The 21113-nt window shown below is 43.7% G+C and overlaps 1 protein-coding gene across 2 annotated transcripts; it reads left to right on the top strand.

Annotated features, from left to right (window-relative positions):
* The first annotated feature begins 657 nt into the window (after nucleotides 1-657).
* Nucleotides 658-20825, top strand: MTPAP (mitochondrial poly(A) polymerase). Of its 2 annotated transcripts, XR_014475050.1 has the most exons (10): nucleotides 658-874; nucleotides 4419-4597; nucleotides 7220-7438; nucleotides 9367-9591; nucleotides 12218-12429; nucleotides 13002-13228; nucleotides 14685-14777; nucleotides 18259-18332; nucleotides 19376-20133; nucleotides 20195-20825. XR_014475050.1 is itself a non-coding variant. In XM_083188900.1 (9 exons), exons 1-9 carry the CDS (start codon nucleotides 760-762, stop codon nucleotides 19709-19711), a joined length of 1680 nt encoding a protein of 559 aa, XP_083045026.1. In that variant the 5' UTR covers nucleotides 658-759; the 3' UTR covers nucleotides 19712-20825. The 2 variants fall into 2 exon arrangements, 1 of the variants encoding a protein (XP_083045026.1); XM_083188900.1 differs by having other exon boundaries at nucleotides 19376-20825.
* Nucleotides 20826-21113: the final 288 nt, after the last annotated feature.

Here is a 21113-nt window from a genome sequence, read left to right as displayed (position 1 = left end):
CTGTATTCAGAGCACTGCAGGTCCCAGCTATTTGAAATAATACCCCTTTCACACCAGAAAATGCATCCTAGTCCCTGCATTTAACCGGCTATATATTTGGAACCAACTGACCCATTTACATGAGACAAGTATCATATTGAAGAACTTTTGTGTGGGCTTCGAATGATTTTGGTCCAACGAGCCCTGAGGACCAGGGCTCGTTGGAAAGCCCTGGTCCTCAGCTACAAAAGGAAATGACAGGGGGGGCACGTGCGCGGGTGCCCCCCCCCCCCCCCGAATCCGCCACTGGTGGTCAGGGAACTCTGTCCTCATTACCCCACACGGTGCATGTTTTGCTGGTAACCCAGCAGGTGCACAGGTGTACTAATTACTTACAGACACATTTTATAAGGTCCGCAGGTGGAGTTAATTATTTCACTTGTGATTCTGTGAGGTGACCTGCAAAACATGCACCGCGTGGGGTAATGAGGACCGAGTTCCCTGACCACTGAATAAGGAACGTCCTGCTGCACTGTTTTGGGTGTGTTGGATGGGCGCGTTCCTTTGTGGGGAATGAGAGTATCAGTACACACAGCGATTCAGGCTCATTCAAAGTCATATAGCGTAAGCTGCTGCTGTAGAGAGAGTGAGCTGTGCACATTGTGCGAGGCGCGCGCGTGAGAAACGCCACCGCTGCAGCTGACATTTTTTGGCCCACTCGGGCCCCTGTAGCTGAACACCAGCCGCACGCCTGCGCAGTGCTGCGTCCCTGGCAGTGTCATGGAGAGCTGCATTAGGTTGAGCCCTGCGCTCAGGTGTACGGGCCGGGCGCTCAGCACCTCAGTGACGGGTAGGCGGCAGCGGGCACTGGCGGCGGAGGAGGCGGCGGCTGCAGGTGAGGGCTATGGCCGTGTGTGAGGGGCTGTGCTGTGGGCTGAGGCCGGAACGCCTCCTGCTGCTGGGAGTTTGGAGGTCAATGGCTGCTGTATGACCCACGTGTGGCTCCAGTCCCTGTACCCCAATCAGATCAATAACTGCCTGTAATGTCATCTGCTTTGCTACGAGGCGTGCGCTGGCTGGCACTAGTAGTTCCACAGGGGATTACTCATTTCTTGTCAATGGCCTTTGACACAATGGACAAAACAGGTTAAAAACCCGGTGAAATAAAGCAATGTATGTCACACAGTATGTTAATGTATGTCTGAAGGGTTGGTACTTCCTGATCTTTGCGGCCACCGCTTACGCCAGTTACGTTAGCCGCTACGTGAATCGCAATTGTCCCCTCGCGGGCTTGCTTCGCTTGCCACGCTTTGGACACAGTGGCACGCTCTGTTTTGCTCGCCACAAAATTACTGAAGGTAATAGATGGTGGTGTGGACACAGGAGGGTGGAGTGAACCCCGAAAATAAACCTTGCTCCTCAACGTATGCTACTTAAATTCAGTAGTGTAAGCGGTGGCCTCAAAGATGAGGAAGTACCTAAGGTACTTTCAAAGACTGTATGTACCAGTGTGTGTGTGTGTGTGTGTGTATATGTATATAAATAACGTGTTCGGTATATCGACGCGAGCATGCCAGCTGCCTTCAGAAGACTGGCGCTGCAACTTAGCAAAGATCAGGATGATGATTACGCTGGAATACAGACAGCTAGCATTACAATTGGTAAGTTTGGGTTAGGCTGGGAATGGGGGGGGGTTAGGTTTAGGCACTAGTGGGCTGTGAGTTTGACTACATCGTCAAAATCGCAGAGAGCTGTCACTGGTGATTCTTATCCCCACTGAGCATTGGTACTGTACTCACACCTGTACAGGGATCGCATGCTGAAGGATGATGGTGTCATTTTCGTTCCGTATAATGAGAGAGAAAATGGCAAACAATTTCCTTGGGCGGACAGTGACATGTGTAAAACCCATTCTTACCAAACACCTAGGACCTAATAAGAAGCTACCTGCCAAATGTCAAGATATTAGGCCTTGCGCATTAAGAGATTTTGTGATGAGTCAATCCATTGGCGTACCTACATGCGCATCCACATGACTATCGATTTATAAATACCCTTTTAGCAGTAACCTGGACTCATGAGAAGCCTTCAGCTTTCGGGCCGTAGAATGAGAGATAGAATGGCCAATTGATGATTTGCTTCTTTTTTGCAATTTCCATGGATGGACTGTGACAATTGTAAAACCGGTTCTTAGCAAACACCTAGGACCTTATATTATACACACTCTCTATGTCTGTATCTGGATTGTGCGGAGTAATCTATCTAGGGTCCATGCAGCTGAGGATACGTGTGTGACCTGCTACTTACTTATACTGTATGTGATTAGGGACCCATACGCAAATACCAAAATAAAGTAATCCAGGTTATAATGCAAGTTTAAACATATGTCAAGAAAGAAACTAATCATATTTAATCTACGGTAAGTTTTTAATAATTACCTATAGTAATGCAGAATGATGTATTTGGTAGATGTAATAATCAATACGGAGTCCTGCACCCAAAACTGAAAACAGAGAATTGTACTCTTTCAATGTACAAAAGCCTTTGGTACCTAACTTTAGCATGTATGCTCCTGATTATGTGCTAAGTAATGGTATCTGTAAAAGGGGACACGCAGCGATTTTAGCCCATTCCATGGGTCTTCAAACTGTGGCCCTCCAGATGTTGTGAAACTACATGTTCCAACATGCATTGCCACATTTTTTCCTATAAGTGCATGTCAAAACTGTCAGGGCATGCTGGGACATGTAGTTCCACAACATCTGGAGGGCCACAGTTTGAAGACCCATGTAATCTAAGCAATCCGACTAGATTGCACAGATCGCGCCATTTGTATGATCACGGTTCCACGCTTCACCGTAACCTGACTAGATCTTCAGTACATGTAGTCAAATCAACAATGTTTTAATCTGAGAACACTGGTTAGCACAGATCGCCCATACACACTTCACTACATATGCATAGCGATTTAGCAAGTCCTGTGTGCTGAGCGATCTGACTAGACTAGATCACTCCGCACACCAGCCTCATACACATCGCCACGTGTGTATGAGCCTTTAGAGAGAAGCATTTAATTTACTCTACTCTAATGGGATGAGCTGAGGAAGGCGTTCAGGGTTTTTACAATCAAATGTGCTTCAGGTCTGTATGCACTGTTCGATACAAAGCACCACTGAAGTCTTTAATGATATCGGCAGTACCGTGAAAACATATGACCCGGAGGTAAACCCTGAGCAATATCATTAATCATATCGTTCAGAGCTGTCTCATGGACCCTCGACGAACATGCAGTCACTGACATTAATGTCAGATTGGACTGCACAATCAGGCATATTGTTAGCGATTTTATTGCTCTGCAGGAGTACGCATTGTTAATAATATACTGGGTACACACTGAATGATAAGCCCAATGTTATCGTTAACAATATCATTATCATGCATATCGTTCATTAAAACCGTATATTGTGTACCCAGCTAACAGTCAAGCTTGTTTTTAAGGGGATTTTCAGGCAATTAAAGGTGTCGGGGCATGCTGATACTTGTGATTCTCCAAGTACTGACAGGGCTGCCTGGCTGGGACCTGTAGTCCAAATGTAAGGGACAAACTTTTTCTATTTTATTGGGAATGAGTATGATTTTTAATCAAGGGGACCTTGCCAAGTGTGTCCACCTGCTGTGGCATTACACCTCGGCTGGTCGAGGCTAGTGCTGGTTGCTGGAAATATGGGGGACATCTGCATATTTTGACACTGTATTTCCAGGAATGACCCATGAGCCCAGACCTGATCATTTTTTAATTCGATTTAAATCTGAACTTTAGTTGATTTTACCCGAAGATGTTTAACTGTGAACAAAGAGTTACATGCCCTACACACTCGCCGTTTCCACCTGGTTCTTTTCAGCAAGGTGGAAACGGCAAGTGCGGCCATCAAAATGGCGGGGCTTGCCACAAAATGCAGCATGCTCGCTGCATTTGTGGCGAACCTCGTCATTCTGCCAGAGGACGGCTAGGATTTCCCCAGAACATTGAATACAGCGAGAGGGTTAGACGGCGGGATGGCTTGTTTTCCACGATCCTCGCCGAAAACAAGCCATCCTCGCCGCACAAACCTACTCGCCGGTGGCATTGAATACTGCCCTAACACGATTTGTGACATTTCCTACAGACCCAATAACAGCAGGATGATTGGGAAATTGCTTTGCTTTTTCTTAGTAGAAAGTGCTGCACTCTACCTATCTCACCATATTCATACAGAACCAGTCATCCGTATATACTCAGTGCGCAGGTGCACCCCTGCATTCTTTGCTATGTCTTTTATAAAGTAATCATTTATGTTTTTTTCATTTTATCCCCCTATTAATGATTTTTATGAAACACTACATATTAGAACTGTCTCCGTAGTCTGATACAAGTTGAATGATTAAATGTCTCTTTCCAGCATTCACAGATCAAGAGCAAACCGCACGAAAAAACTTTGAAGATGTCCAAAAAGGGCGTCAGATTCAGGCCAGACATTCAGTGTTAATAGGCTGTCCACCTAAAATGAGTGAAAGTAAATTTTTGCGATTTTTATCACACCATGGAAAAGTAGCCAATCACTTTTTTTTCAGCAGCAATGTAAGTATGGCCGCGATATTTATCATGCAGAGTTGAGTTATTCTTCATATGGTCATATAATAGTGTCCATTTTGGGCTAAAGAAATAGCCATGGACAAGACATGGGGGATTACTGTCTAGGCACCTATGTGAGCTGTACACAAGCGCATACCCACTGTTGCATCAGTGCATCTGAATATGCTTTTACTATGTAGTGGGGTCAAATATTGTATTTGTATGAAAGCCATACTGTAAACATGGATAAAGGCCCATACACACTGGGCGACTTTGAGCTGAAAGTCACTCAAAACACCCAGTTTGAGCAGCTTTCAGCGCAAAGCCGACCAGTGTGTATGCCCCGGCGATGAGCAGTGAGCTCTGCTGCGCGCTCCCGCATCATCGCCGGGAAAGCCGTTCATCTGCTGGTTATACCAGCAGAAGAGCGGCTTTCAGCACGGCTTTGCATAGCTCTGCGCTATGCAGAGCCATCCCCCCCCCCCTCCGTCGGCGCCGGGCAGGGGGAAAGCCGCTCAGTGTGTATGCACTGAGCAGCTTTCCCCGCAGCGATGATTGGCATTATCACTGTCCATACACGCTGGGCGTAGTCGCCCAGTGTGTGTGGACCTTTACAGTTTTTGTCACTGCGTTGCTGACTTCTAGCTGGATAGACATCAAAATCTAAGCTTAGACAGAGTGGGACTGATGAAAAGTGTAACATACTGTAAAAAAAATTGCGCATTTCTGTCCATACATTGAGTTCAATGTATTCTTTGGTTTGTATGTGTTTGCTAATGGGAGATCATACCATTACTGAATTTTGCCCAAGTTTAAAAATGATTACACCTATTCAATTACAGGCAGGTACAAGTGTCAAAATTATACAAAACAATTTACTGCTGCTAATAGGTTTGCCGGGGGCTATCCAATTATCCCCCGATAACCGATTAATTGGATAGCCCCAGGTATAATACGTTAAAAGCCAAACCTAGGCGCCACGATAACACATGGGAAAGGGAGCGTATCCGTGATCCAATGTAACCGCACCGTAAAAGATAATCTTTCTGCCGAAAAAAGTTCTCTAATTGGATAGCCCAATAGCGACCATCAGACTAAAATCGCGGTAATAGCTTGTTTTTTAGGCAGCGTAAAATTATTGCATCTTATAGAATACTTTCCTGTGTGTGTATACAGGGAATGTAAAGTACATAGGGGGTATTCAATCTGTGCCACTATTTCTGTCTGCGAAAATATCGGCACTTGACTATTCAGTGCTGCCATTGCTGACAGGCAGTATTTCATGCCCTACTATCCACTAGGGCATGGTGGGAGAATAAAATAGTGTGCCCGACACATAGCGAGCGATTCGAGGGGATGTGGTGCACTTGAAACTGTGTCCATGTCGACTGTTGACATTCAGGCCAAAAAAACAGTGAAAAACCCCATGTCGACCTTTTGACTGTCGAAAGACATTGTCGAACTAATGACCTTTCGAACTCTAACCATGTTGACCTTAGACCCATGTCGACCTTTTCCCATGTCAACCTAATGGTGTTGACCTAATGACTGTCGACCATCATGTTGTAGACCAAATGACCCCAACCCGCAGGAAACACTAATGTGACTGTGTGAGCATATCTGTATGACCTTGCAAACAGGTACCAAACTAAATAAAATAATTAATTTAATTTTTAAATGTGCTAATTTTTTGAATTGAACAGAACTAATATGTAAAGGTCCATACACACTGGGCAAGAGCTATGCAAAGCCGTCCTCCAAGCCGCTCATCTGTGGCCATACACACTGGGCAGCTTTCAGCTGAAAGCAGCTCAAACATGCTGTTTTGAGCAACTTTCAGCTCAGTCACCCAGTGTGTATGGCCCTTTAGAATCAAACCACACAATATCACAAATAATAATAACAAACAATAGTTTTAATTTACCAAATTTTACATAGGTTTAGTTTACAAACATGTGAATTCACTTTCATATATAAAAGTTCATAATAAGCATACTTAGAGAAGGTGGATATTCCCAATTTTATATATCAGTCTTAGTGGATATGTATCAAATAAAATAAGTGTAGCTGTCCCTTACTTGTGTTAAGTAGACCCAGTAAATAGATGTAGTTATCCCAGGTTAGAGGAACACATCAAGGGTTCCCCTGTCTCTGCTGAGAGAGAGAGAGATACTGTCCGGAATGTGTGTCCGCTAAATGACCTCTACTTTGGATGTCCAGGAGGGAGGGCGGTGATTTGGTCCTGCTGCCCTTTGTTTCCAGGCTTGATACTGCTCATGGGCAGCTGTAATGCCTTGTACTGGATTACAGTTGGATAGTTTTTGGTGGGAATTTCAAACATGCAAGGTACAGATGGAGTTGTGGTTATCTAGCTGGCCCACAAGAACGATACATTTCTGTGAGACTCGGCCGCACGAGCGGTTTATACATCCATTGCCAATAATGGGGTGCCGAGCGTCCCATTCTCGGTGAGCTTCGGTGAACAGCGAGACGGGATGCAGGTGGCCTGGATAAGCATAGCTCCATCTTTACATCGGACTAGTTTTGCTCCATAGGGCTGTGTGTTAAATTATGCATGTTACAGTAGTATGTATTTCTTCTTGGCAACCCTGTAACTTTCTCTTCTAGAGCACTAATGCAGTTGTGGAGTTTGTGGATACACAAAGCATAGATTCACTCCTAGCGGCCACTAAAATCCCTACTGACGAGGAGGCGTGTGTAGTACCATTTAAATCCAGATTTATTAAGATCAAAACGAAAGATTTGGACCCGCACTTGATCAAGTTTTGCCCACAGTCTTCTATGGCTCTGAGCGACTTGATAGAGAAGTTATGCACAGCCGAGAATGTGAGTCAAGAAGTTATTGCACTGACATCTGATTGTTTTATTGTGATCTACATTCATTTGGTTTGAAAAGGAAGTTTTTATTGCTTTTGTATGAGTTATTTATTTTTATTTTTTAATTCAACTATTTTCATTGTACCACTAACTTCCTGAGCCCCATTTATTCTGATTAATTCATTAACTCCTAAATGCCAGGTATAGATATATTTTGACTTCAGTATAAGGAATATTGTTTTTATTTATTATATTGTGCACTTGTTACATATTGAAGGACAAATCTTTGAACATTACAGTAATGAGGTGATTTGTTATTGCGCAAGATTCCTGTTAAAGGGAAGAAATATCATTTGAATATAATTAAGGAATTGCTGAAGCTGGCCATAAACTACTGCAATTTTTACCCGATTCCGAGGCATCGGGCCGAGTATTTGGGTGAATTCGGCCAAAACGCATATGTTTTCGATCCGATGCGTGATCTTGGGCTTTTCAAATCTGAGTCCCTAAATTGCAAGTGCTGCATGTAGAATCTGTCTGATTGGACATCCTTGCTGGGACTGCATGTGATATATTGCATGCGATCCTGCTGCCTGGGAAGCTCCCGGGCGGTTCAAGAGGGATCCACTGCAACTTCTCCTCTCACAGAAGTCACAGTAATGTATGGGGGCCATAAATAAAATAGTTTTACTTATAATTCTACATTTTGCCACTGAATAGAAGTGATCTACACTTAAACGGTGTCCATGTTGACCTATGATGACGAAGACACAGGAAAAAAATCATGGCCCTTATTCTGGTTGGTGCGGTAATATCCGTGTGCGTTCGTGCCGCCGATGTTTTGTGTCTGCGCATGTGCGAGCGGGACGCACGGCCACATTACGCATGAAATGTGAACACTTCGACCAGGGGGTGGAGAGGAGCGTGAAGGGCTATTTGGGCTCATTACCATATGCGTACGCCCCGCGTTTCATGGGCGTTCCCATGCAAACGCTGGGCGTACGTATGTTAATGCGGCCGTGACGCACGTGTAGGGGGCGGACATATGACATCGCCGGATGTCAGCTGCCCGCCCAGATCTCTGCTTTTGCACGGAAAAATGTCCGTGTGGTCTGAGGTTGCGGGAGCTGGTGGAACACTCGGTCCTGCATTCGATGGTCTGCGACCATCGAATGATGGGGGAGGTTCCCTGAGATGGAGGAGGCATATTCCATGAAAAATACAGGTGCGGTCCGTTCGGACAGCTTCTTGCCGCGTACGGACGGAGTTGGCGATCCGTATGGAAGGCGGGGTTTCCCACGCACGGTCCTGGCCGCATATTCGGATCCGGCCGCACCGATCAGAATAAGGGCCCATGTCTACCTTTCGACCCTGTTGACTATTCATTGTCGACCGAGTCACTGTAGATCTACTACACCATGAACCGATGCAATATGTGCTGCTCCTGCTGCAGTCACATAATAGCAACTGACTTAAATACAGGCGGAAATCCGCATCTATTTATTGACATAAATTGTCTTCTTTACAACTCTGAATCAGGCCTTGGGTGATCTTATTGATCTAATTTTTGTATTATTTAACTTTAGTATGGTTGTATCATATCATATGTCATTCAAATCATTGCAGTTATGAACACCTTGAAAAGGACCTGTCAATGACTGTCCATATACGCAGCCATTGTATGGGTTCAGCCTTTGTTCCGGAAGATGGAACATTTTTCATTTCAATGGAAACAAATCATTAAGGTGCAGGGAGGAGCCATACGACTCCAGTGTTGGGAGCTGTGGTTGCCCACTTGTCTACTAGCAGTTGCTGGAGGTTTATCCCCAACTATAGGAACTGTAGAGGGTATTACCATATCCTATGTGTAAGTGTATACATCTTTTTAGAAGTGCAGCCTGTAACAATGTCTGCCTGAATATTGTCTTGTTACTCAGATAGAGGACCAAGCACAGACTCTTCTACAAGAGCTCCAGCTGACAGAGGAAAGCATCAGACTCCGCTACTTGGTCAGCACATTAATAAGTGACGTTGCCACCGCTTATTTCCCCGAAGCCACTCTCTCCCTTTATGGCTCAAGTGTCAATTCCTTTGGAAAAATGGGCTGCGACCTGGACCTTTTTTTAGATTTGGAAAGTGTAAAAGGCCCTAGATCCGGGAAGGTAAGGCTGCTGCTGGCTCGGGATGTCTGGGTTCTGCTGAATGAAATAACAAATGGAAAATGCAAGTAAGGAGAAGAATATATTATAGGAAATAACAAAATGGTGTGCCAATGCGACCGACGCTGGCACATATTTTGAACATCTCTCACAGATGTTGGCACTGAAATGGTTAAGTTTATGTAAAGCTATCGTGGAGGATTATCTCTCCCCCCCCCCCCCTACGCACCTGTAGCAGGCTGCTGAGAAAACTGCATCTCCCAGCAACCCTTGCGTTTCTCAGAAATCCAGTGATAAGGGGAGAAGATCGGGAGCTGCGGAGACTCCCGAAAAAGGTGAGTATTTTTTAAACATGATAATGTAATAGTATATCTCCCTACGTCAGAGGGAGATTTTGCTAACATCCAGTTATTACAGTTTCAGTTAACGCATGCTCTATTAAAGGGCAATCTTTTACACAGCAGGCACTCTGCCTAAAGGGGTTTACAAGTTGTGAGATTTTGGCAGGAGATTTTCACTAGATGCTAAAGGTGCCCACACACAGTACAGTGCACACTGCGTTTTGAACTAGATCGCATCTAGTTCAAACCGCATGCGATGTGCTAAAACAGCGTGCATTATTAACTAGATGCGATCTAGTCCAAAAAGTACGTGCAGCACTTTTTGTGCTATTTGATGATCACAAGAGTGCGCATTGCAAGCCCAAACCGCTCCGTGTATGGGCACCTTAAGTCAGTATCTCCTAGCATAGACAGACTGTGCAGGCAAGCCAACTTTGCATCTAGCCAAAATCTCTATCCTCTATTTAAAATTGCTTAGTTAAAATTAGGCATTAGCTAATATCTCACCATGTGTATGGGGCTTTAGACATATTGATCAGGTTTCTCATTACAGACAATCCTCACTTAACGACCTACCTGTTTATCGACCACCCAGACTTATGACCCGGGCCTTCGTTCAGCGTCCGTGCTGTGACTGCTCGGACTTACGACCCCGCCTGCTCTGATTTACGACCTGCCCGCCTACCCTCTCGCAGTTACACCTGCCCAGACTGTTTAGGGACCCCCGTTTTAGAAGTATTAAGAGGTTTTATATAGGTTTGTGTAACGACCAATTCACTTAACGACCGGGTCGTAGGAACGGAACCTGGTCGTTAAGTGAGGAATGTCTGTACTAGGCTGAGTCATTCTACCAAGTTGTACTGTAAATTTGCCCATATACTAGTGCAATTTTGGACGTTTTAAAACTATTTTGATGCATCGGGCCAGTAAATCTTATGAAAAATGGTGAATCACATGTGTTTTACCTCCGGATCCAGTCCAGTGCGCGGTCTCGTGCTCTATGGTTTGAATCTGAAGATCATATGGCCTGTATTATAGATTTATCGGATTCGCAGCCCTTGCTGAGATTGAATGCAATATATTGTATGCAAAAGGATCACATACGATATAATTCATGTGATCCGGCTGCTGGGGTATCGATACCTCGCACAAGTGTATGGGGGCCTTTAGTGACGAGCCAATGATATCTCCACCTACAGTATGTAGCTTTTGTTACAAGAACACAACTATAAAATAAATGTACAATTTTGACTGTATAAAGATGGATGACAGCAATTTTCTAATACGCTTAGTACAAATATAAACACTACAGTAGTATTCTGATGTCTACTTTATCAAGAAAAATTAGAAAAATATTTATCTGCTCAAAATAAAGTAACTTTTAAGTGCGTTGTATTTCCCATCATGTGTGCACTTTGCAATTTTTCAAGACATCATTTTTTTAATTTTTTTTTTTTTTTTTTTAAATGACATACTTTAAGTGTAAGGAGGCTGTGACATTAAATGGGAACATAATTGTAATGTGTTTTTGGAAATGTTTAACAGTCAAATAAAATTGTGAATGTGATTGGGGTACAGCTCCCTGTTTTCTTCCTTCCCTGACCTTTTGCCTTGTGGTCTTGGCATCCTGGTTGAATGCATAGGTTGTTATCCAGTACAATGCTACAACCTAAAGGGGTGTACACACAGACTGGTAGGATGGACGATTTTGCTGTTGGGTTAACAGGTAAAGCCAGCGGCCATCCCCAGCAGCAGCCTGTGCATACAGCAGAATAGACACTGCAGGTCTAGACAAAATATTCTTGCCTGCAGTGTCTATTTTGCCAGGCAATAGCGACGCTGCCAGGCCGCGCATTGCGGTTGCCCGCTGTGTACACAGGGGGCGATTTAGGTAAACATTCTAAGTGATTGTGACGATGTAGTCCAAATCACTTAAAATCACATTGCCCTGTGTGTACATGGCTTAATAAGAATGTGCTTTGTGTGAGCAATACAGTGTTCACGGACATCCATTTATACAGCTGTAGTAATATCCATTTTATACCCATGTCGTTTAAATGCAGTTAGCAGCTACATTACACAGTGCAAGTCGTCACTGAGGGAGCATTTGTGAGGGCATTACTTAGATGGCCAATGCTGTAAACTCTTGGAATGCTATGTATGCGGTTTTCTGTAATCTGCACTCAGTAGAAACTATTTTTATTGTCTTTGTGAAATTTTTTTTTTTGGGGGGAGGTATGGGCTAAATCTATAGCTTACTTCATGGAGTGTCTTTATCTTTACCTCAGGTTGTGGGCGGCTTCAGTACAGAGTTCTGGATGAGGCGGGTCTCCTCTAGAAGAGCAGCACAACAGAAGATCCTTTCAGTCATTGGTGAATGCCTAGATGTGTTTGGCCCTGGGTGTACAGAAGTACAGAAAATCCTAAATGCGCGATGTCCTCTAGTACGGTTTTCACACCAGCCTGCAGGCCTTCCTTGTGACCTTACAGCAGACAATAGGTGAGCAGTCTGTATTCACATATCCGTTCTATGGTATCTACATACAGACGTGTCCCACTACAGCTTTGCTGAATATAGCAGCGTGTTTGCATCTCTGTGCACTGACATCTCCCATTAAAGTGTACGTATATCGGGAGGGGAAAGGTGCCCACGCACTCTACTACCGACTTTTACCGCAAATCGTTCGCGATCCTATGCGGAATCCCTTGGATCTTTACCTGCATCTTCTGATCTTCCCTGCTTCAGGGCGCATTCTGGGGCACTCTGGTATTCGGGCACATTTGGGTGTTCGGTATTTTTTAGGTCACTTGGTGCATTCGGGTATGTCATGTGGGAAGGCGCACACAGAGTAGGGATCCAGTGGAACATTGCAACATTTCTATGCCAACACTAGAGATTGGTTACTAAATATGAGATGAAGACACTGTCACTTAACCAGTGTAAATGTAGGTTTTTCACATTTTATGTTTCTTTAAAAAATGTTATCAGGTTTTTGCCACCTCTAGAGCAAATGAAGTGTACCACTAACATGTCATTAAGCGTATGATCCAGACTATTGGTTTGTGTTACAGAATTGCACTAACCAGTTCTGAGCTCCTGTACATATACGGGAACGTTGACAGCCGAGTGCGAGCTCTGGTCTTCACGCTGAGAAGCTGGGCTCGTGTCCATGGAATCACCAGCTCCATTCCCGGACACTGGATCACTAATTTCTCCCTCACCATGATGATCTTATTCTTCTTGCAGAAGAGATCCCCTCCTATTATCCCAACACTGGATCAGCTAAAAGGTCTAGCAGGTAAAGACAGGACACTTTCTTGGTAATAGGGCTATATGGTTACCTTCTATGGGCAAGGCAATCTACCATAGCAATTACCCCAGGTAGATATGAACATAAACTTTTATTTGTGTGTATTTTTGGGAAGCACATTGAGATTACTTTCCTGAATGTGGAATGTTTACAAGGGTCAAATCATAGATGACTCTTCAATACTTGGTGGTCGTGCAAGACATCGTACATGAAAGAAATATAAAAAAATACAAATGTGTAGCAAGTTATAAAACATATGTATCAAGAAAGGTCCCCAGGTGCTTGCCGTATGATGTGAGGGTGTTTATTGGAGGACTTTCACTGTTATATAGAGACGATAGTGTGGCCAAATAGTATACAAAGGTGAAACCGCATACAGGACAACTTTCTGTATACTTTATTACTATACCAGGAAAAGATGCCTTATATACACTTTGTCCAGCATTTTTGTAGTAGTGTTACGACTCCTACTACATAGTATATAGTATTGTCTTAAGCAGTATTCATAACTTCCAAGCTACATTGTATGCGCTAGTCCTCTCTGCAGACAAATCTTTCAATCTTTCACACTGTGCATGTAACTGAGCCAAGCACACACTAGTGTTCATTCTAGCACCTGCTATCTTTGAAAACCCATGCAGTTCCTCTTCCCTGCCTGGGGTGTCGCTGTGTGCTGTAGTACTTCTGGCACAGTGTGGTCTGTATATCAGCACTGATATGCAATCCAGACCTGTGCTAGAAACACCACAGCAGATCCCCAGGCAGGGAAGGGGGTCTGCATGGGTTTTCAAAGATAGAGGGTGCTAGAATGAACTCTAACACGCTACTATGCGCAAATTAAGGAAATCCAGAGTCATTCACATTTCCACTTGTAGCCAAATGGATGGACCTGGTTATGTAGTCATTATGTTAACATGGTCCTTATATTGACATTGTGAATGTTGACGGTAGATGTCCGTGTTTTTCAGGATTAGGCTGCGGTTAGATAGGGGCTGAGCCAGTGGTCGTTATTTTAATTTAGTGCCCCAAATTTCAGGCTCTAGGCCAGTAGACTCCATTTGTGGCAGCAGAATGCAGCCTCACAGTTTGCTGGGACCTATTCGTATCACTATCGTTTATAGATTACTTTCACAAAACACTTTTTGCACTCTCATGTAGACAGCTAGGGACAGATGTAATAGGGTGAGAGTTTCAGAAAGTGAGAGATTTTGGGAGAGTTTTCCCATGTTTTTTAAAGCGGCAATCAATTACACTGCAAAACCAGGTTGATTTTGCCATGTAATTGATTGCTGCTTTAAAAAACATGGGAAAACTCTCCCAAAATCTCTCACTTTCTGAAACTCTCACCCTATTACATTTGGCCCCTGGTATACTTTAAATGTGACCTGTTTTTTTTTTTTTTTTTTTTTTTTTTTAGCAATTGAATAGTTTTTTATATTTTTAGGTAAAAAGGACAAATGCATTATAGAAGGAAATGATTGCACATTTATCAGGGATCTTAACAGAGTGAAACCTTCTGCAAATACAGAGTCACTAGGTAAGTTATATAGCCAATGCTTCGGAATATTGAAATAGGTAAGCAGGGGAGCTCACAGGTCTACATACAAGTACAACACCCATTATATTCCTCTCACCCCAATGATGGTAATCATCTGATAAAAAAATAGCTAACAGTGCTGGACAGTTGCCTGGAGACAAGTTTTAATTTGGTGGACCCCTTACAGACCTATATAGATGGTGTTCTCAGCCAGTTTATATGGACCGGAGCCCTCAGTGAATTTTCAGGGCTGCAGCTGCACTGTGCAACAATGGGCAGTAGGTACAGGGCAGACTCGTGAGCTGTAGCCAATCTGCAGCATGCACAATTAGCGCTAAACGGTGGGTCCCATCTCACAGTCCACAGGTGTAATGTCGCTTGCTGAAGCACAGGCTGAGTGCTACCAGGCAAGAACCGTTCTGTCTCCTATTGTAGATGTTAGCGGGGTTCCTGGAATAGGGCCAATTTACTATACAGGAGCAGTGGGTGTGCCGCAGAGCTCTGGTAGAGTAGTAGTGGTCACACGCTGTGAACCACACAGGTGCTGCTGTACATGCAGGTGTCGCTTCAGGACTTGGAGCCTGGAGGCATGGGTCTCCGTTACCTTGGGAGTTCCGCCCCTGGTGCTAGAAAATAATTGATATGTAGAATGAATATATTATATATATATTTTGAAATATAAGGAAAAACAAGTGTGTATATAGAGCAGGGTCCTTAAGCTATTTTGGTCTGGGACCCCATCAGACAATAAAAAAAATACAGGACCCCAGCAAATTACTGCAGAAGGTCGTCACATGTGTAGTCAGCAGACAGCACATACATGGCAACATTGTGGAGGAATAAAATGATGGGAGGAGTCTAACATAACAGACAACTCAACAGATTGTTCAGACTCCTTGAATCCCTGACTGAGACTAGAATATTTGTCAGCCTGATGGTCAGCAACATGGAGTAGCATGAGAAGGTTGAGAACCACTGATGTAGACGATAGGCCACCATGTGTATTAAAAAAATAAAACGTTCATGAACATTTATTACACATTTAGAAACCGTGCATATATTAATAGCTATTAATGATGCTGACATCAGAAGGATAATGTTCCGCTTGTTTAGATAGTGCTATACTTGTAGGGCCACTTGTATCCAGCTTCAATTAGTGATAAAATGGAGCGTGATAAACAGCCAGCCAATCAGCTCCTACCTACAATGTTACAGGCTGGTTTTGAAAAATGACAGATGTAGCGCCACTCATTCAGTGCTGGGGCTCGCCAGACCACCCCCATTGGCGAGTGGACGCTACATCTGACTGGGACGCAGGTCCCAGTTTCCTGTCGGCAGGGCAGGGGATCCCTGCCCGTCTCCGCTTCAGGGAGATGGGCGGGGAGGTGGGGGACCCGGGGGATGCTCCGTTGTAAGGGGATGCACGCGTGTCCCCTTCCGGTGGTTGGCGAATCTACCGCCAGCCCCTGCAAGGAAGAGGGACGTTCCATCTGTAGGAGTTAATTGGCTGTTTGTATATCACTTTTTGAAGCTTGATACTGTACATCTGGCCCATAGTCTGCTTGGATAACATGCCATAGTTTAGCAGGCTCATACTGTATTCATAACTAACCGCTCCTTTAACAAGCAATGGGGCAGATGTTCCAAGCTATAAGTGCATATGCTGCACTTAACGCTAGCTAGCTGGGGGGGATAGCATTTTTTTTAACTGTATTACCAGTGCACCGGACGAGTAACGCTATAGTGGCGCGCTAAGCCTGAATGAGAGTCACAGCTTTGGCAGACAGGACAAACAATGCTGCTCATTGTGAGCAGTGTGATACTCTCAAAGGCTGTGTACTCAATCTGCTCTGCATACCATTTGCAGCACAAGTGCTACAGCGCTAGGGGGAAAACTTCCTCTTAAAGGGTATATTCAATAACAGTTGAACTGTCGTCTTGTCGGAAAGCCAGCAGTTTTCAACTGATTTAGGTCGGATGGGGTTCCGACATATTCAATAAGGGCTTTTGTTGGAAACACTGCCAAATCCGACACGTTTTGGCCCTGTTTCCGACCATCTCAATCCGACTTGAAGAAAAACCGGATTAAGGAGATGAGGCAGGGAGGTTGGCGCCGTTGACCAGCAGCAGCTCACCCCGCGCCCTCGTTTGCCGTCCCGCCTCCTGGTGCCTGTCCAGGTGAGCAGTAGCACCAAAGTCCGACAGTCAGATTTGGCTGCATTGAAAAGGGCTTGTCGGATCCATTACGACAAATGCATGTTAGGGGTATATTCCATTAAAGTCGGATCCATTCGAAGTTGACTCCCATTTCAAGAAGGATAACATCATTCGTAACCTTAATACCTGCATATATTGCTAAAGGAGCTGTACGTTATCACATGCTATTTTTTATTCAACCTCACAAACTATATGGTTGAAGGTATTGGTATCCCTGTGATGTCTAGGGTCCCAAGAGTTCAGTAACTCTCCACTTCCAACACATTGGGTCTTAATGTGTATGAGGGCACTGTTTGTACATGAGAAGCTAATAATGCGTACCCAAATATCCTAGCAGGAGAATTAACAATTAGATATGTAATAGGAATTAGACTTCAGGGGGCCTAGGCAACAGATCCCTGCTTAATTTTAATGCTAAAAGAAGGGAAGGGTACTGCTTTCCTAGCACGGAACCCGTTTCATTGATTGTATGCCTTAAGTTTAAGGTACTTAAGGCATACAATCGATGCGATGGACCCGATTTTTTAATCTCATGGATCTTATGCATCCATAAGATGCATGAGATAAAAAATCGTGAGCCACCAATAACCATTGTTAACACCACCAGCACTATCAACGCCAACCCGAAGTGTGGCGAGCGCAGCGATACGCGTCCTCCGACCTTTTCATACCCCCACTATCCACGTCGGCGTGGAGTTGATTTTATATAGTGTGGCGAGCGCACACGAACCACTTTACATGTATTCCGCGGGGCTCGCCTCGCTGCGCTCGCCACACTATATATAATCAACTCCACGCCGACGTGGATAGTGGGGGTATGAAAAGGTCGGAGGAAGTGTACCGCCGCCCCTCGCGGGCTCGCTGCGCTCGCCACGCTTCGGGTTGGCGTCAATAGTGGGCTGGCATTAACAATGGGGGGGCCATTTCACCCATGAGGGGGGGTTAGCAATTAAAATTGGGGTTTTGGGGGCTTTTTACATTGATTCCAATATAAAAATCGCGTTGATTGCATCATCTCATGCATCTTATGCCGCACAAACACATAAGATGCATGAGATGCTTGAGATAACAGCCCCACACATACAATCTAGATCGTGGGCGCTGTGCTAGGAAAGCGGTACCGAGGGAAGTTTTTTTTTTTTTTTAAATCTGTCTTGTGAAAGATAAGTACTGTAATATTGTGAACAATATGCCCCAATGTGTGTAAAACAGTGTCCTAATGGTAAACCTCACTGAAATTTGTATCTTCGCATTTTTGTTCCAGATACGCTGCTTATTGAATTCCTAGAATTTTATGGAAAATTTGACTTCAAATCAGATTGCATAGATATTCGCAAGGTAAATCTACTCTGCGGCGGCCTCCTTATGTATGCACAGGTGCCTGCCTTTTGTTCCCCTAGGAGTAATTGTGCAGCAGGTTTTATTTTACCGATTTGAAATACTCAGTATTTCAGTTATGTTGAGTGGTTTAAATTGTTTTTGTTCCCCACTTTAAATCTTGTACTTGGAAAGCAACTGGGTATAATCATACATCATATAGGAAAAGGTAAGGTACTGTTACATTTGAAGTGGTGTCCTTACACAGTCATCCTTCATATTAAAGGTCCATACACACTGGGCGATTTTGCCCAGCGTGTATGGACAATGATGATGGGGAAAATCGCCGGACTGAAAACGCTCAGCGAATACACACTGAGCGTTTTTCACCCGTTTTAGAGATTTTTGTTTTATTTTTTTCCGGTAAATGGACCACTTTCCCTAGCAGGACGCTATGGAAAGCCATCCACTCCACCGCTCATCAGCTTTTAATACCAGCTGATGAGTGGCCAGGTCAGCGATGATGCAGAGTGTGCATCAGCACTCAATGCTGCCCCATACACACTGGGCGGCTTTTGAGCTGAAAGCCACTCAAACGAGTAAACTGAGCTGCTTTCAGCTCAGTTGCCCAGTGTGTATGGGTTTTTAATCTATCCTAGACCACTTCCGTTCACTCTGTGGTATTATTCCTCTAGGAAGGTCCCACACTAGGTCCTCAAGGAACATTAACAGCCCAGGTTTTAAGTATAGCCACAGGGTCACTTAATTAGTGCCTCAGTCAGTAGGATTTAATCCTCCATGCTGAGCCATGGATATTTTTTTAACCTGGCTATTAGTGCTCCATGAGGACTGAGTTGGGGAACCACTGCTCTTAGCATATATACAGTACATACATCTGGGATAAAAGATTGCCTACACAATATTTGTGGAAGTTAATATCATTTTAGCTTGTGGCTTTGTTTTAAATCTGGAACTCTAATCCTAAACACAGAACTTTAATGAATGATGTCCTAAATTTCTCTGTTGATACATAATTTTATACTATTATCGTTTTGTCTTTAAAGGGCACAGAAAGGAATAAGCCAGACAGCTCTCCATTATACATCCAGAATCCGTTTGAACAGACACTTAACATAAGTAAAAACGTCAACCAATCTCAGGTTCACAGATTTGTGGATGTAGCTCAGGAAAGTGCTTTTATTTTACAAGACCAGTTCAGCCAGTCATCTAGTAAAAATGACAAACCCTGGGGGCTGGCTGCTATACTGCTCAACTCCAGCCCAGAGACTTCTTCCACGCCCAAGAAGAAGAAGAAAGTAGAGGCCCGAGAAAGAATAGTCAATCTCTTGGAATCTTTGAGGAACAAGGGCAGCTCCGACAAGATGGATGTGGAACACTGAGCTTTGCGACTCTTTTCTTTGGTTCAAAACCTATTCAACATTTCAGACTTTATGTACCAAACCAGCAGTGTCTGGTCATACCACAACCACGTGCTAATGAACAGTTTATGGCCTTCAAGCTGTGTTTGACTGACTTGATTTTTTGTAATCTCCCAAAATCAATTTTCTATTTAAACCTAACACAGATTACAGGAGCCCTATAAGGTTTTTGGGAATAAAAAGTCAAGTGGTTTATTTTAATACAATGTGCTGGAAAGTGTAAGACACTGTAAAGGAAGGCTGTTTGCTCGTCATGAAGTCCTTAATATATGGCTGTTATAGGACAGTGTACGCAGAGTATGAAGGATTGCTTTACTATTATGTACAGTATATACCACTGAATGTGGTAAACTGGGAATTATACTGCAGTAAAATATGAATGTGTTGTGTAAAAGAGCAGGAATATGTGTTGGTTTGACATGTGAACATCCAAAGTTGATAAAGTTCTCAGTTTGATTGGTATCTGCAACCTACAGTATCTAGTTTCTATGAAACTGTAAAGGGCATTGGTGCTATTATAAAATATAGCTTGATTTAAAATCCAATGATTGCCTTGCACGCAGTGACAGCAGCCTTTCTGTGGGAACATGCAGCTTATTCGCTCAATAGCTGATAACCATTTCGTACCTCCCAAAACCAAGTTATTGTTGAGCAGTCGTGTTTGCACATTGATAAAAGGGTGTTCACATGCAAGTGAAGCTCATTGTAACACCATTTTGGCTAAGACCTAAGAAAGCCACTTCATGCTATGCAGCGTTAATTCGTTCCCATTATAATAGGATTTAGTTCCTAAAGTAATCAGATTACTCCATGTCTCTGGGAAATTGAAAACCTCTTTAAATGTAAAGAATGGAAAAACAAAAGTGTTTTGATTCCTATTTCAATATTAGAATGTGGTGTCACAGATGAAATCACAATGTTAAAGGTTTAGCTAAAGTTAAGTTAAAGGTTTCATATGATCCATGACTAGTGGAAAACTGAGAATAAACGGCAAACAAAACCTATACAAATGTCTTTGTGAAGCGTACCCTTGACAGAAATAAAACAAAGCTGCACATCATTGCCTTTTATCTTCCATTTTGCTCTGCCATTTATTTCGTAAATGACTTACCCAGAAGCTAAGTAGTGTTGGCACGTGGGACCTGTACCGGAAAATATACTATCTCACATCTGAGGGCAGGTGGCCAGTTAGATGAGATTGCAAGGGGCTTACTGACCAACGTGATTGTCAGTGGGCACCATGCAGTTGTCCGATAACTACTCGTAAGGCAAATCTTATTTTTTATGTAGGCCACTATTTAACATTAATTTGTATTATCTATGGCAGTGCATTATGGAGGTATTGATATATTTGCTAGCTACT

Source organism: Crinia signifera, chromosome 5 (assembly GCF_055691185.1).
Source record: "Crinia signifera chromosome 5, ASM5569118v1, whole genome shotgun sequence".
NCBI classification, from domain to species: Eukaryota; Metazoa; Chordata; class Amphibia; order Anura; family Myobatrachidae; genus Crinia; species Crinia signifera.
Note: the sequence above shows the minus strand (reverse complement) of the source record. Positions and strands in the feature narration are given on the sequence as shown.

Excerpts from the sequence above, each read along its gene's own strand:
- MTPAP (XM_083188900.1), top strand. The coding sequence starts at position 760 with ATGGAGAGCTGCATTAGGTTGAGCCCTGCGCTCAGGTGTACGGGCCGG. Across the intron at positions 4,598-7,219 it reads ACTTTTTTTTCAGCAGCAAT|AGCACTAATGCAGTTGTGGA; the intron begins GTAAGTATGGCC and ends TTTCTCTTCTAG. Across the intron at positions 13,229-14,684 it reads TCAGCTAAAAGGTCTAGCAG|GTAAAAAGGACAAATGCATT; the intron begins GTAAAGACAGGA and ends TTATATTTTTAG.